This window comes from Alligator mississippiensis, chromosome 16 (assembly GCF_030867095.1).
Source record: "Alligator mississippiensis isolate rAllMis1 chromosome 16, rAllMis1, whole genome shotgun sequence".
NCBI lineage: Eukaryota > Metazoa > Chordata > Crocodylia > Alligatoridae > Alligator > Alligator mississippiensis.
In genome coordinates this window covers 3,795,895-3,809,022 of record NC_081839.1, presented here as the reverse complement: position 1 = coordinate 3,809,022, position 13,128 = coordinate 3,795,895, and the positions used below count along the sequence as shown (strand labels likewise).

The window sequence follows — 13,128 nt, the reverse complement described above, 5'->3', positions numbered from 1 at the left end:
CTCTAGGCCAAGCCGCACGGCAGGACCACATGGCACTGCTGCCAGCTAGCAGGGCCCCCACGCGGGCCAGATACCGGCGGGCCACACACGGGCAAGGAGGCCCTCGAGGGCAAGCTCCAGCGATGGGGGCAAGAGATGCCCGACGGTACCCAGTAAATAGGGGGCTGCTCTACCCCTTGCAGTGTGCACAGAGGAGGGGGCCGTGCGGTCCCCCTGCCTGCCCTGTGGCCCGTGTCATGTCAGGGCTGCTGACGGGCTTGTCTGGGGTGGTTTGGAGAGGGCTGATCCCTGACCCTCCCTACCCTCGAGGAATCTCTCTAGGATTGAGGAGTCTCTTTAGGATTGAGGAGACTCCCTTGGACGGAAGAGTCTCCTTGGCATGGAGGAATCTCGCTAGGACGGAGGAGTTTCTTTAGGATGGAGGAGTCTCCCTAGGATCCAGAAGTCTCTTTAGGACCTAGGAGTGTCTGTAGGATCAAGGAGTCTCCGTAGGATCCAGAAGTCTCTTTAGGACCTAGGAGTGTCTGTAGGATCAAGGAGTCTCCCTAGGATCCAGAAGTCTCTTTAGGATCTAGGAGACTCGGTAGGATTGAGGAATCTCCTTAGGACCTAGGAGTCTCTTTAGGATCGAGGAATCTCCCTAGGATCCAGGAGCGTCTTTAGGATCCAGGAGTCTTGTTAGGATCTACAAGACTTCTTAGGACTGAGGAGTCTCCCTAGGAGCCTCTTTAGGATCTGGGAATCTCCCTAGGATTGAGAAGTCTCTTTAGGATCAAGGTGTCTCTTTAGGATTGAGGAGTCTCCTTAGGATCGAGGAAACTCCTTAGGATCTAGGAGACTCCCCAGGACGGAGGAGTCTCCTTGGCATGGAGGAGTCTCTTTAGGATGGACGAGCCTCCCTAGGATCCAGGAGTGTCTTTAGGATCAAGGAGTCTCGTTAGGATCTAGGAGACTGCCTAGGACGGCGGCGCGGTGCGGGGCGGCCGTGGGGCAGGCGCATCCCCCGCGCCAGGCGCTGGCCCGGAGGAGGCCCCAGGGCCGAGCCGAGCCGAGCAGGGCCAGGGCCGGGCCCGGCAGGCGGTGCTGATCAGCCGCAGGACAGGAGCCCGCAGCCGCCATTAGACAATAGGAGCGGCCGGGAGCGGGAGCGGCAGCGGGAGCAGGGCCGGGGCCGGGGCCGAGCGCGGGGCCGCGGCTGCGCCGGGGGAAGCGGCCGGGTGCGCCGCTGCGGAGCGGAGCGGGGCGGGACAAAGGCGCGGCGGAGCCGGCTGCAGCTGCCTGGTCCCGGCCCACGGAGCCGCGCGGGGACCCGGATCGCGGCCGCAGCCTGACATGATGTTTCCACAAAGCCGCCACTCGGTACCGGGGGGCACGGATCGGGGGGGTGCACGGATTGCGGGGTGCATGCGGGTTGGAGGGGGGGTGCATGGGGCGGGGAGGGGGGTGCGTGGAGCAGGCCGGCCGGCCGGCCCCGCTGCAAAGCCTGGCCGGGCCCGGGATCGCGGCGGGGCCGGGCGCGGGTTGGGGGGGGGGGGGGGTTGCACCCCGGCTGCCCCGCTCCCCGCGCCCCCTCCCCGGCCGGGCAGGAGCGGTGTTGCCCTAGCCCCCCTCTTCCTCCTCCTCCTCGCCCCGGCTCTGCCTGGCGTTCCTCGCTGGGGGAAACGCTGTATTTCCGGGCTGGGAGGCCAGGGCCGGGCCTGGGGAACGGGTGCAGGCGGCGCCGGCACAGCGCGGCCCGGTGCCTCAGTTTCCCCACCCGTCGTGGGGGGTGCGGCGGTCTGGGGAGGCCGCCGCTGACCTTGACTGTGTCCCCTCGCTCCCCACCTGCAGCCGGGGGGGTCGATGCCAGCACGTCTCGCAGCCGGAGCCCCCTCGGGTGCTGCCGAAGGGGCCGTTCGGCAGCTGGGGGTGGGGGGGCACCCGCTTGCAAACCCCCACCTGCACCCGGGGCAGGCGAGGGCGCAGGGATCCAGGCTGCGAGGCTCTGCCCCCCCACCCAGCGCTTTCTCCTTGTCGTTCAAGGGCTCTTCTCACCTGCCACAGCAGCTGAAGTTCACGACGTCCGACTCCTGCGACCGGATCAAGGATGAGTTCCAGCTCCTGCAGGCGCAGTATCACAGGTACGGCAGCCGAGGCCGGCCTGGCGGGCACTGCGGTCGGGTGGTGTTCGCGACAGGGTCTGCCAGGCCTAGCCCCCCCCTACCCCGGGGAGCTGGCTGCATGTTGCCTCGGGGAGGGCCCCCCTCTCTTCTTGCCATGACTGGTGCTCTCAGATGCCGGAGGAAGGGGCTTGGGTTCGGGAGCCGGCGGCCTGTCTTTCGCTAGCTTTAGCGTCAGAGCAGGGCTCGGGGTGCCCCCCTCGGAGGTGTTGCCATGCAAAGAGTGTCAGGTAGAGAAACTGTTGGACAGACTCGGCAGGAATAAAAGCAGGATCCCTGCAATGTCTCCCCGCTTGGCTCTGCCTGCGGTCTCCGGGGTATTGATCCCATCGGTGGGGACGGTTCTGCACGCACAGGTAATCCCTGAGCAAGAGAGTGGGCAACATGCGCTGCCCCACCCCAGCTTGCATTTGAGGGCCTGAGAGCAGGGATTGCCAGGGCTCAAGAGATTCCCCAGCTGGAATGAGAAGCAATGAGCCCAAGTTAAAAGATATCCCAGGTGACCCTGTAGCTAACTGGAGATGAAAGCATTAAATCTCCCCTTCGCTGGGCCAGGACGGGGAGATTAGACCAGCCCCTTGTGAATCTCTGCTTAGTTTCACATGCCTTTCTCAGGGCTGCAGTGTTTTGGCTGCAGACGCTGGGAGGAAATGCTCCTCTCCAAACCCTTCCAGAGCCATCACTATCTGCGTCTTTTTTTGGGGTATTGAAATCTAAAACGCCGGGCTTCAATTTGCCAGGCGAGAGTACCCTTAATTATTAGGCCTGGCTTATTTCATGCCCTCCGATACGACCTCCCATAGCTGCCCATCCGTCGCCGACGTTCCCCGGGTCCTCCGTGTCTCGGCCTGCTTCCTGCTGGATGCCAGGAGCGCGGGATCCTGCCCGCAGGGCCCAGCGGCTGAGGTGTGTGGCGGCCCGAGGTCGCTCATCGGGAAGGCCGACTTTCCAGCGTGCCTCTGCTCTGAAGCCGTGCCAGCTGCGGGGCCCGGGAGCGCTAGCAACATATCCGCAGTCACCGTCTTTCAGCAGGAGACATTTGCTGGGTTTAATCCGCTGGAAGAGAAACGGGCTGTGTGCGAGCAAAGCTGGTTCTCGCTGGAAATCCAACCCCCCCCCAGCACATGATGGCTGAGCTCCCGACTGCCAAAAATCACCGGGTTTATTACATTTAAATAGAGAAAAGTAGTATCTTCTGTTCTCTTTTTTTTAAGGATGTTTGAGTTCCTGTTGCTTTCCCACAGAGCACCACAAAACCTGTTGGGAGAGGTGGCCTTGCAGCTGTGCCGTAGTCCTCATTACGTGTCTGACTTATTAATAGCACAAGCATTTCTCAAATGTTGCAGTTGGACCCGTGTCATGGCCCTGTGACCCCTGACTCTACTTGGGTCCCAGCTGTGGGATCAGACCCAAGCCTTTCTCATAGACAAGAGGTCAAACTCTTCCTCCTTCCTGCCTTTTCTGTTCCAGAAGATGGAAGATTGGCTCTTGGGTAGCTTTTTGGAAGACCTCGTGGCTGGGTGGTCTGGTGTCATTAGCATCGTCTTAATTCTTCTATCTAGGAGCATCGGTTATGGACCGCGGGGCTAGGTGCTGTACAAAAAAGCCCCAAATTGTTTAGTCTTGCAATAGTATCTAGGGGTCAAGCCGTCGTGCTAGGTGCTGTACGAGCCCGCAGGAAACGGCTGGCGACGAGGGGAGTTGGTAGCAGGCCTGGCTCTCGGTGCTCCCGTCTCTCTCTGCTCTTTCAGCTTGAAGCTGGAATGCGATAAGCTGGCCAGCGAGAAATCGGAGATGCAGCGTCACTACGTCATGGTAAGGCCCTGCCCCGGTGGCGGGGGGCAACGGCGGGCCCCGTGCGATGGGATGTGGGGCAGGCTGGCGAAGCAGGATGCTGGCGCTTGGGTACATCTGATGACAGGTGTCCTTCCCTTCCCACCCCCTCCCCTGCGCCCAGCGGAAGCAAGACCTGTGTCGGGTTTGTTTGAAACGGGGCTTTCCAACTTCGCAGGTTGCAAACAGAGGTCATTTCTTCTCCCTCTTCCCCATGCTGTGTTGCTGGTTAGGGAGTGAGATCTGCACTGTGTCTCTTGGCAGGATCAGGACTCTCTGGATAGGGGATCCAGTGCTGACTGGCCCAGCAGAGAGGAGGTGGCTGGGGGGAACTTACTCTGAATTATGAGTACGGGCCCAACTGGGAAGACGGAGCTGCTGTAGGGCCCCAGTGAGCCCGCGCTGCAGGAGCTGCCAATGTCACTTGGCATCGCAGCCAATGACGGTTGCAACATGGGCAAGGAGGGTTTTTTGAGACCCAAGGGTACCAGCAGTGGGTGATGTCAGGCCTGGTGGCATCCCCAGACCACCCGGGGCTGGCATGGGGGTCCTGGCTGTAGGGGTGTCTGCAGGAGACCCAGGGCAGTGTAGTGGTGTGAGCTCAGATGGGCAACCTGGGTGTGATTCCTGGCTGTGCTAGCGATTCACCGTGTGACCTGGATCTTTGTGTTGGGAGGGTAGGGGAATAGGACCGTGCCTGTATAACCGATACAGAGCACTGAGGCTTTAGCTTGGTGGGTTGGTAAAGTCCAGTGAGATCCTTGGAGATGGTGCTATCATAGGGGAAGCAGTGCCTGGGTTTTCACCAGGGACCACGGGTGCAAATCGAGTGAGCATCTCGGCAGATCAGCCTGCTAGGTGCATGTGTGCCAGGTGAGTGCCTTTGGGTCGTGCTAAGGGGGCTCTAGCATCGGGAGCATCTGTGCAGGCTCCTGACCTGAGCACGGGGGGGTTTCCCCTCAAATGCCCATCACTGTGCCATCCAGAGCCGCCCCCAGCTCCTAGCGAAGAGTTAACAGGGAGGCTTCATGCATAGAGGTGAGCAGGAGCCAGGCAGCAGCTCCAGCACCTGCCCTGGGCGGAGGAGATAAGAGGTGGGAATTAATTCAGAGCCTCTGCTGGGAAGAATGATGAATTTCAAGGCAGAAATGAAAGGGGCAGACCCCTCCCCCATCCATCGGGCAGCCCTTCCCCCACCTCTGCTGAAATCCCAGGCAGCAACGGCTGCTACCTGGATAAGGAGGGGGAGGCCGATTGCACAGAGATGGAGCTGGGGCTTGCAAGGCGGGTCTAGCATGAGCTGGGGAGATGCGGTGATGGAAGGCAGCGTGAGCCTGGGTGAGGACAAAACCACCCAGCCACTGCCCTTGTCTTTGCCGACAAGGTGGGGGAAGGCATGACCCCCGGACCCCTGAGCCGGGTCCCATGCAGCACAGTCTGGGCCGCGTTTCTCTCCCCAACCTTGGAGGGGCTCACGAAGGCTGAGCTCGGTGTGCGAGGTGGAGCTTTCCCTAAAGGGCCCGGCGCTGGGGCGCCCCAGTCTCCCCTTCCACCGGTGCCCCGTGGGGGAACTGGAGGGAGTGGCATCCATATTCTAGTAGGACCAAAGAGCCTCTGTTGCAGACCCCGGCCAGTTGTGCTAGGCGCTGCATGTGCCCATGCCAGCGGGTCAGTCCCTGCCCTGCAGCCGCCAGGCTATGTAGCTAGTAGTCTTTAACCCTGTCACACGGAGCCCTGTCCTCGCTGTCCAGCAGGAAGCGAATAGCTGGGTTTCTCTTCTGATGCTGCTAATGGCTGTATCTGTCAGGCCTCTGAATAAGCACCAATTAGCGTGGGGAGGGGAAGGGGGGGGGGCTGCTGCGCTGCTTAGTGTAAAAATGCAGGAGACCCTTGCAAGCGAATGCGAGTTGTGATGTGATGTGCACAGACCAAGCGGCACAGGCTGCGGTTTGCTCTCCCGTGGGTCCACCTGGATGTCGGCTAAATTCCAGCCCCAGGGCTCGGGAAGAGGCACTTAAACCCTTGAGCCTCCAGGCATTCCCCCAGCCGGTGCTGGGAGCAGGGCAGCTTCCCTTCCCGAGGGGTGTCCTGTAACCGCCCCCGGTGCAGCCAAAGCCAAGGGTAGGCAGCGGGGAGATTCTTCCCTTGGCCGCAGGCCTGGTCCAATGCTCTCGGGACTCCGAATTACTGTCTCTGTCTCTCTCTCCCTCCCTCCAGTACTACGAGATGTCCTACGGGCTCAACATCGAGATGCACAAACAGGTGAGTCCACAGCGGGGCGGGAGGAACCAGGCAGCTCCCGCGTTGTTCCCCACTGCCCCTCCCCGCACTTCATGGCTGCCTTGGGGAAGCATCGCGGCCTCTGATGGCTCCCTCGACAGCCATAAAGCGAGTTTCCTTCGCACTCACTTTGTTTCCCCCGAGCGGATCCATGCTTCCAGTCCCTGCCGCTCTGCCTGCAGCAGTGTGAGCGGGCTGGGGCAGAGGGCACCCCATCCCTGGGAAACCCAGCCCCACTCTGCTGCCTTCTGGGCCTGTGAGGACTCGCCAGCCCCGCTCGGCAGGGCATCGCAACCTTGATTCTCCCTCCATGTCTCATTCTGGGCTCTTCCCACCCCACTGCCGCCCAGACTCCGAGTCCTGTTTGCAAGCGGGTGGGGACGTTCCTTGCTGCAACCTCTGCTCGCTGTCTCCTGACCCTCTCCCCTTCCTCTCTCGCCTCCAGGCTGAAATCGTCAAGCGGTTAAATGGAATTTGTGCTCAAGTCCTGCCCTACCTTTCCCAAGAGGTAAGTGCACCCCCTGCCTCTTCCCTTCCCGGGGTGGGGGCACTGCAGCTAAAAGGGGCCTGATCCTGCATGGGCCCATCGCCTTTCTGCTCCCATTGTTGGCTACAAATGTCCAACTCGGGATTCTTAAAATTCTGGTTTATTAGGCGGATTGAAACACTGCAATCATAAACCTTGGGGCTGGCGCGCGCGCGCGCGCACACACACACACACACACACACACACACACACACACACACACACACACACACACGCGCGCGCGCGCTACAGAGTCAGGTATACCTATCCTACAAGCGCTGGAGTCTGTCATTGAGGCTTCTTTCAGCGTGGTGTTATCTTCCAGAAGGGGGTCGCCGGCTGGTCCTTCTGGCTGGACAGGTCTGGTCGAGTTGGAGATCAAGAGGGTGCCACTGAGGGTCACTTTTCACTGCCTTTTCTCTGTCCCTGGCAGACTTTGGTGACTCCCCAGTTTTCTGGTTTGCCCAATCCAGGGGTCACTGACCCTCGTGGGACTTCCCCCCCTCGGTGGCTACCGGACAGCATCTGTCAGCCCCAGGGGTCGTCCGCATGTACGTGCAGGTTTGGGAGTCCGTTGATGAATTTAGAATAGGGCTCTGGGAGTGGTCGATCTGGAGATATTCAGCCCAAAAGTTGGTCTCTGGTGTTGATTAAGTCAGGCCAGGGCTTCTAGCCCTTGAACAGTGAGGTTTAGAGATTTCCCGGTTGTTACATTGTCTTCTATTGAGTTCAGCTTCCAGGTGAGGAGTATAAAATATAAGCTACAAATGCCATGGCACACAAATAGATAAAAATACCAAACTACAAGGGGAGACACAAAATGCACACATACAAAATTTTAAAACACAATTCCTTATCTTAAAGTGAAAGAGAGAGGAAGGAAGAAAAGGTAGAAAAAGAGAAACATATCCAAAGAGGGGAGAGCAAATGCAGGCAAGAGGAAAAGGGGGCTTTCTGCTACATTAGAGGAAAAGGGGGCTTTCTGCTACACCATCTGACTCCTGTGAGGCTAATCAGACTCCCAGGGCCAGATCTGTAGCACCATCAGGGAAAGACTCGCCAGGCATGGGGACTCCAGGGTCCCCCATCTCTGTACCCCAGCAGGGGCTGAGCCCTGCAGCCTTGGCCCCAGCCCATGCTGAGTTTGCAGACAAAGCTCTGCTGTGTTCTCCAGCCTCATGCCATGTCAGTGAGGATGGGGGGGGTGGCATCACACAACTCGTGCTCCAGCTACTGAATATCTTGGCACCTTCACTTTGTTAATGAATATCCTCTTTCCCTGATGGATTAATTGTCCGGGGGGGGGGGCCAGCATGCGCCCGATGGACTTGGAGCCTGGCATGTCTGGCTGGGAAGAGCAGTGGGGTTTACAGTCAGGCCAGTAGGTCAGGGGTGGGGTCCCTTTTAAGTACCCCGGACCTGCAGTCAGGGCAGGGATCCCAGTGCCAAGCAGGGCAGCCCGATGTGGGGGACAGGCCTCTAGGTGCACTCCCCGCATGGACCCCCTGGGGCTCTGGAGATCAGGGCTTGGTGTGTGCCAGTCTCAGCTGCCTCCTGGCATGGGGATTAGCCCTGGCAGGGGAAGGGTTATCTTGCCAGCCTCCTCCCTGAAGCCCCATGTCTCTTCCTTCTGTCCCCAGCACCAGCAGCAGGTCCTGGGAGCCATTGAGCGGGCCAAGCAGGTGACGGCGCCGGAGCTCAACTCCATCATCCGCGTACGTGATGCATGTTGAGGGGGGGCACCCTGACATTGGGGGCAAATCCCTTCGCTGGGCACAGGGCGGTGGGGTGGGGGGCAGGGGAAGATGGGATGACTAGAGCCCAGCTGTGGCCTCACCAGAGCTGATGTGGGCTGGCTGCATGTGGCTATCGCTGGCCCAAGTGGGGTGGGGTCTCCGCCAGTCCCCTCCACACCCCCGTGCCAGTGCCTGCAGGGATACAACACACCCCTCAGAGCCCCAGCTGCCAGGCTGAATGAGGCAGAGTGGCCCCTGGGCATGCTGGCCCCCAGGCAGAGGTGGGGGAGTGGGCAGATCAGCAGTCGGGGCCAGCTGAGCCCCAGCCTGGCTATGGCAGGGACAAGAGCTCCGGCTTCTTCGGCCCCCGCGTTAGCACCTGACATCTTGGAGCCTGGGATGTCCGTCGTGCGGGAGGGTCCGTGTACTTCCTGGGTGACACCCGTCCTCTCCCGGCTGTCTGTCTGTCCCTCGTTCCCTACAGCAGCAGCTCCAAGCTCACCAGCTGTCGCAGCTCCAGGCCCTGGCACTGCCCCTGACTCCGCTGCCCGTGGGGCTGCAGCCCCCGTCCCTGCCAGCTGTCAGCGCTGGCACCGGGCTCCTCTCACTCTCGGCCCTGGGCTCTCAGGCTCACCTCTCCAAGGAGGACAAGAATGGCCACGATGGGGACGCCCACCAGGACGACGACGGGGACAAGTCGGATTAGAGGGAGGGGGGCGGGGGCAGGCGGGGGCATTCAGTCAAAGATGCAGTATCCCCCTGGGCAGCGGGCAGCAGAACTGCCATAGTCTCGCAGGGTGGCAGCTCCCCGGGCATCATGCCCCCCCCCTTCCCCTCCCGCCCCATGCCCATGGTCTGCGGGGGATGGCCAGCGAAGGCCTCTCGCGACCCCAGCTTGGCAACTCAGCAGCAATAAGAGCGCCAGAGCTACGAGCACGTGGGCTTCTAAATCCCAGCAGCCTCCCCCTTGCCCCCCTCTCCCCCTGTTCCAGTGCTGGTGCAGGGGCTGCCATCCCACCACTGCCACCACTGCCCACCAGGCCAAGGGTCCTGGCTGCCCCCCAGCCCCGCCACACTCCCTCGGGTACCGTGTGTGATCGCGGCGGTACCACCGCCCCTCTGGGCTGTGCCGAGACAGCCTGCTCTGGCCTTGGCCCTGCCTGTCTGAGTTCTTCTCCACTTTGCGCCCCCCGCCCCGATTGCATCCCGCCAGCCCCAGACTCCCCCCCGCCCATGCCCCCTGCCCCACCTGCACTACTGCCAGTTCTGCACCTTGCTGTCCTGCATGTATCTTTGTTTCCACCGGCCCTGGCAGCGTAGTCTCGAGCCCGGCGCCCTCTGTGCCAGGCGCGCCCATGCTTTGTGCCGCTCAGCATAGAGCTGGAGACGGGGGTCCCTGCCGGCTGGGACCTGTATAGTACCTGGCTTTTTAAGGGGGGAAGGAGAGGGAGAAACAAGCAGAGATTAGGCCTCTCCTGTTCCCCGCCCCCCCCTACCCCCGCCCCTTCTCCAAAGGATACTGCAGCTTTCTCTGGTTTTTCTGTCCGTGCGCTAGGGTCTGTCTTTTACGAAACTAAAATGGAATTAAAAAAAAAAGAAATAATAATAATAATAATACTAAGAGAGCGCGACCTGGTGTTTGTACATAGTCCTTTAGCGAGATCTTGTTTTGCTCTTTGTCACCGGACCCCGCGCCCCGTCCGCGGGGGAGCTGGAGACGCCGTGTTGAGGATGTACTAGCTGTGCCTTTCAAATAAAGAAATACGAAGGTTGGTAAAGCCTGCGGCTCCAAGTCTCTTCTTTGGGGAGGGTCAGGGTTGGGTGCCTCAGTTTCCCCTTCTGCGCCGTGTCCCTGCCCTTGATAGAGCCCTCCCGTCTGGCCTGCCCCAGGGGAGCTGTGTGTCCTGGAGCCCCTGATGGGGTGGCTGTAAGGTTGGGGTGTTTACGGTGGCCAAGGTGCCCTAACCCCGTTGGCTCAGGGGTCCTCGCTCCCTCAGGCCCCTCTGCAAGGCTCAGCCTGCAGGTCATTGGGATGTCCCCTGCCAGCCCCTGCTGCCCCCCTAAGGGAAGCCCTCTCCTGGCATCCCTCTGGCACCAGGCCCCTTGCCTCAGTCATCCTGCATCAAAGGGCCGAAGTGGGGACAGGAGAACGAAGGCTCGGTGCTCCGGACACTTGCTGTGCTGCATCAGTGCCCCGGGCACGGGCTGATGGATATGGATGCCAGCCTTGTGAGACCTCAAGCCTGCCTTTCCCTCCCACAGAGGCTCTGGGTAGCGGCTGATCTGAGAATCGGGTTCGTGTTGCCCTGGGGCTGGGACGGTGCTCATGCAACCAGGTCTTCAGCAGGGTCCAGAGCCCGGCATCTCTGCTCTCAGTATCTTCCAGCCCTGCTGACCAGTCTGGGGCTTGGCAGAGCTGCCCGCAGGCTGCAGGGACCCATGAGCTGCCAGCACCTGCAAACCCACCGCATGCGCCAGGCTCATCCCCGGCTAAGAGGATTGGATTTGTCTCTCCTGGAGCATCATCCTGCCACAGGTGCTGGCTCCAGGCTCGGTGCGTGCAGTGGGGGCTGGAGAGGAGGCAGGGCTGTAATCCCCGGAGCGTATCGGGTCTGCTGTGCCCCCCGCCCCTGCTCGCCTGGCCCTGGAGGAGCGGTGCCAGGCATGGGGTGGGATGAAGGGTGCTGCATGTGTCACCCCCCACTGGGGGCAATCCCTAATGCCCAGCCATGTATCCTAGGCCCCGTACTGCTGAGGCGGATTCTCCCGGGGGCTGGCGCACACCACGCAGGGAGCGTGGCCAGGAGCCAGCCTTCCCCTGGGGGTCCAGAGGGAGGGGACACCATGCTGGGACCAAGCAGGAAGAGGTTGAAGGTTTCCTGGGGACTCTTTCTCTGCCAAGACGGGGCAGCTGGAAGCATCTGCAGTTGCTGCCTTGACCCCTGCATACGCCCTCACCCCACTTAGGACCCCCTCGCTGCCCTTTTCCCTTCAGTTGGCCCCAAACCTAGTCCCAGCTTCTCTGTGAAGCGAGATGTGGCCAGTCTCAGCCTCCAGGTGCCCCCGACACAAGCCCCTGACACACAATTCTCCCTGCAGTTGATGCCAGGGAGGATCAGAGCCCGGTCTGTGTCCCAGCCCACAGCCCCCACGCTGGCCAGAGCCGCGTGCCTGCGTGTTGGCTGTCCTGCTGCAGCCTGGACTCCAGGCTCCAGCTGCTGCTGTAGCGAAGTCTGCTTGCTCAGCGCCTTGTCCGCGGGGGCCGGCTGCGTGCTAAGCCCCATCGGGCTCCTGGTTCAAGTCCAGCCAGGAGGGCCAGGGGTGACGGAAGTATTGACGCCCGCACCGGGGGTGTAATGGGTGCCGTGTGGTCCCAGCCTGGCTCCCCGCAGGGCGGGGTGCAGGTGTCGGCCTGGCCTGGTGTGCGCTGCAATTAGCAGCCTCAGCATGTTGGTTCGGGGTTGAATGAGCAAGAATGTTGTCCAGCAGCTGCAGGCGGCTGTCGGGGCAGGGAGCGCCTGCGTGGCTGGTGCCTCGGCTGGAGCGAGAGCAGCCGTGGGCGGGGGGGAATGGGCCTGCTCTGCAAGGTGCTGCTGCAGGCCGTAACTCCGGTGGGGTCCCTGCCTCGTCTTGCTGGTTCCTTGGTGTGATCCCAGCGAGAGTCTCTGCAAGCGCGGTGCCCTGAGCCCTTGGGTGCTGCCGGCAATGGAAACCGGGGTGTCCAGGCTGCTTAGCCAGGATGCCCCGGGACCCTTTGCAGAGTGCCAGGGAATGTCACAACCCGCACCCTCAGCCCCAAGGACATGCAGCCACCTCTGGGGTGGAGGATGCAGGCTCCTGGGGGCGGGGGGAATCTCAGCCAAAGACGCTTGTATTGATTCCCGGTCGTAGGGAAAAGCACCCAGGGTCTCGAAAGCGCAGGCAGCGTTGCGCAGGCCTGCATTTAGCCAAAGGGACAAGGGGCTGGGCTCCAGGGAGGTTTTAAACCTGGGCCTTGGTGCAACCTATTGGTGGGGGCAGGGGGGGAATGGCAGCCCTGCTCCAGCCGGGCCAGGGGAGATTGTAGACCGTGGCTTTTCAGGGGAAAGAAGCCAGCGCCAAGGACAGGACCCCAGGACCCCCTTCCCCAAGTTACCCATGAGCCACCATTGCTTGTGCTCCCTACACCGGGTCTGGCAGGGCAAATCCCACAGCTGCCCAAGCCCGGGTGCAGCATAGAGGCAAACTCACCCCCTGGTTTGCAGAGTCTGTTGGCAAGGTGGGGTGGCATGACCAGCCCGCCTGGGTTCACTCCCCGGCTCTGCCAGCCCTCAGGGCAGGGGGCCAGGGTTTTGTGGGCTGGGCCGTCCCGCGCCAGGGATGCCGGAGCTGGCGAGATCCATGCCATGCCCGTGGCTGCGGCTGCCCGGGGGGGGATGTCTCCTGATCCCCAGCCCAGCATCGCTTCCAGCTGGCTTCACCCAGGCACCGCCTGCGAAGCGGGAGAGCTCGGTAATGCATGTGGGGGTGGTGGTGGGGGTGCAGCTCCCAGCTCATCACTAATGCAGGAGCTTCCAGGCCTTGGTGGCTGCCGCGGACGCAGGATAAAAGCTAA

The 13,128-nt window shown here is 61.5% G+C and overlaps 1 protein-coding gene across 2 annotated transcripts; it reads left to right on the top strand.

Annotated features, from left to right (window-relative positions):
• Window positions 1–1,036: 1,036 nt before the first annotated feature.
• On the top strand, window positions 1,037–10,312 carry TLE5 (TLE family member 5, transcriptional modulator). 2 transcript variants are annotated; one of them, XM_059719706.1, is made up of 7 exons: window positions 1,037–1,359; window positions 2,023–2,120; window positions 3,911–3,974; window positions 6,210–6,254; window positions 6,718–6,780; window positions 8,439–8,513; window positions 9,022–10,312. In XM_059719706.1, exons 1-7 carry the CDS (start codon window positions 1,333–1,335, stop codon window positions 9,238–9,240), a joined length of 591 nt encoding a protein of 196 aa, XP_059575689.1. In that variant the 5' UTR covers window positions 1,037–1,332; the 3' UTR covers window positions 9,241–10,312. The 2 variants fall into 2 exon arrangements, with proteins under 2 accessions (XP_059575689.1, XP_059575688.1); XM_059719705.1 differs by having other exon boundaries at window positions 1,041–1,359; window positions 9,019–10,312.
• The last annotated feature ends 2,816 nt before the right edge of the window (window positions 10,313–13,128 follow it).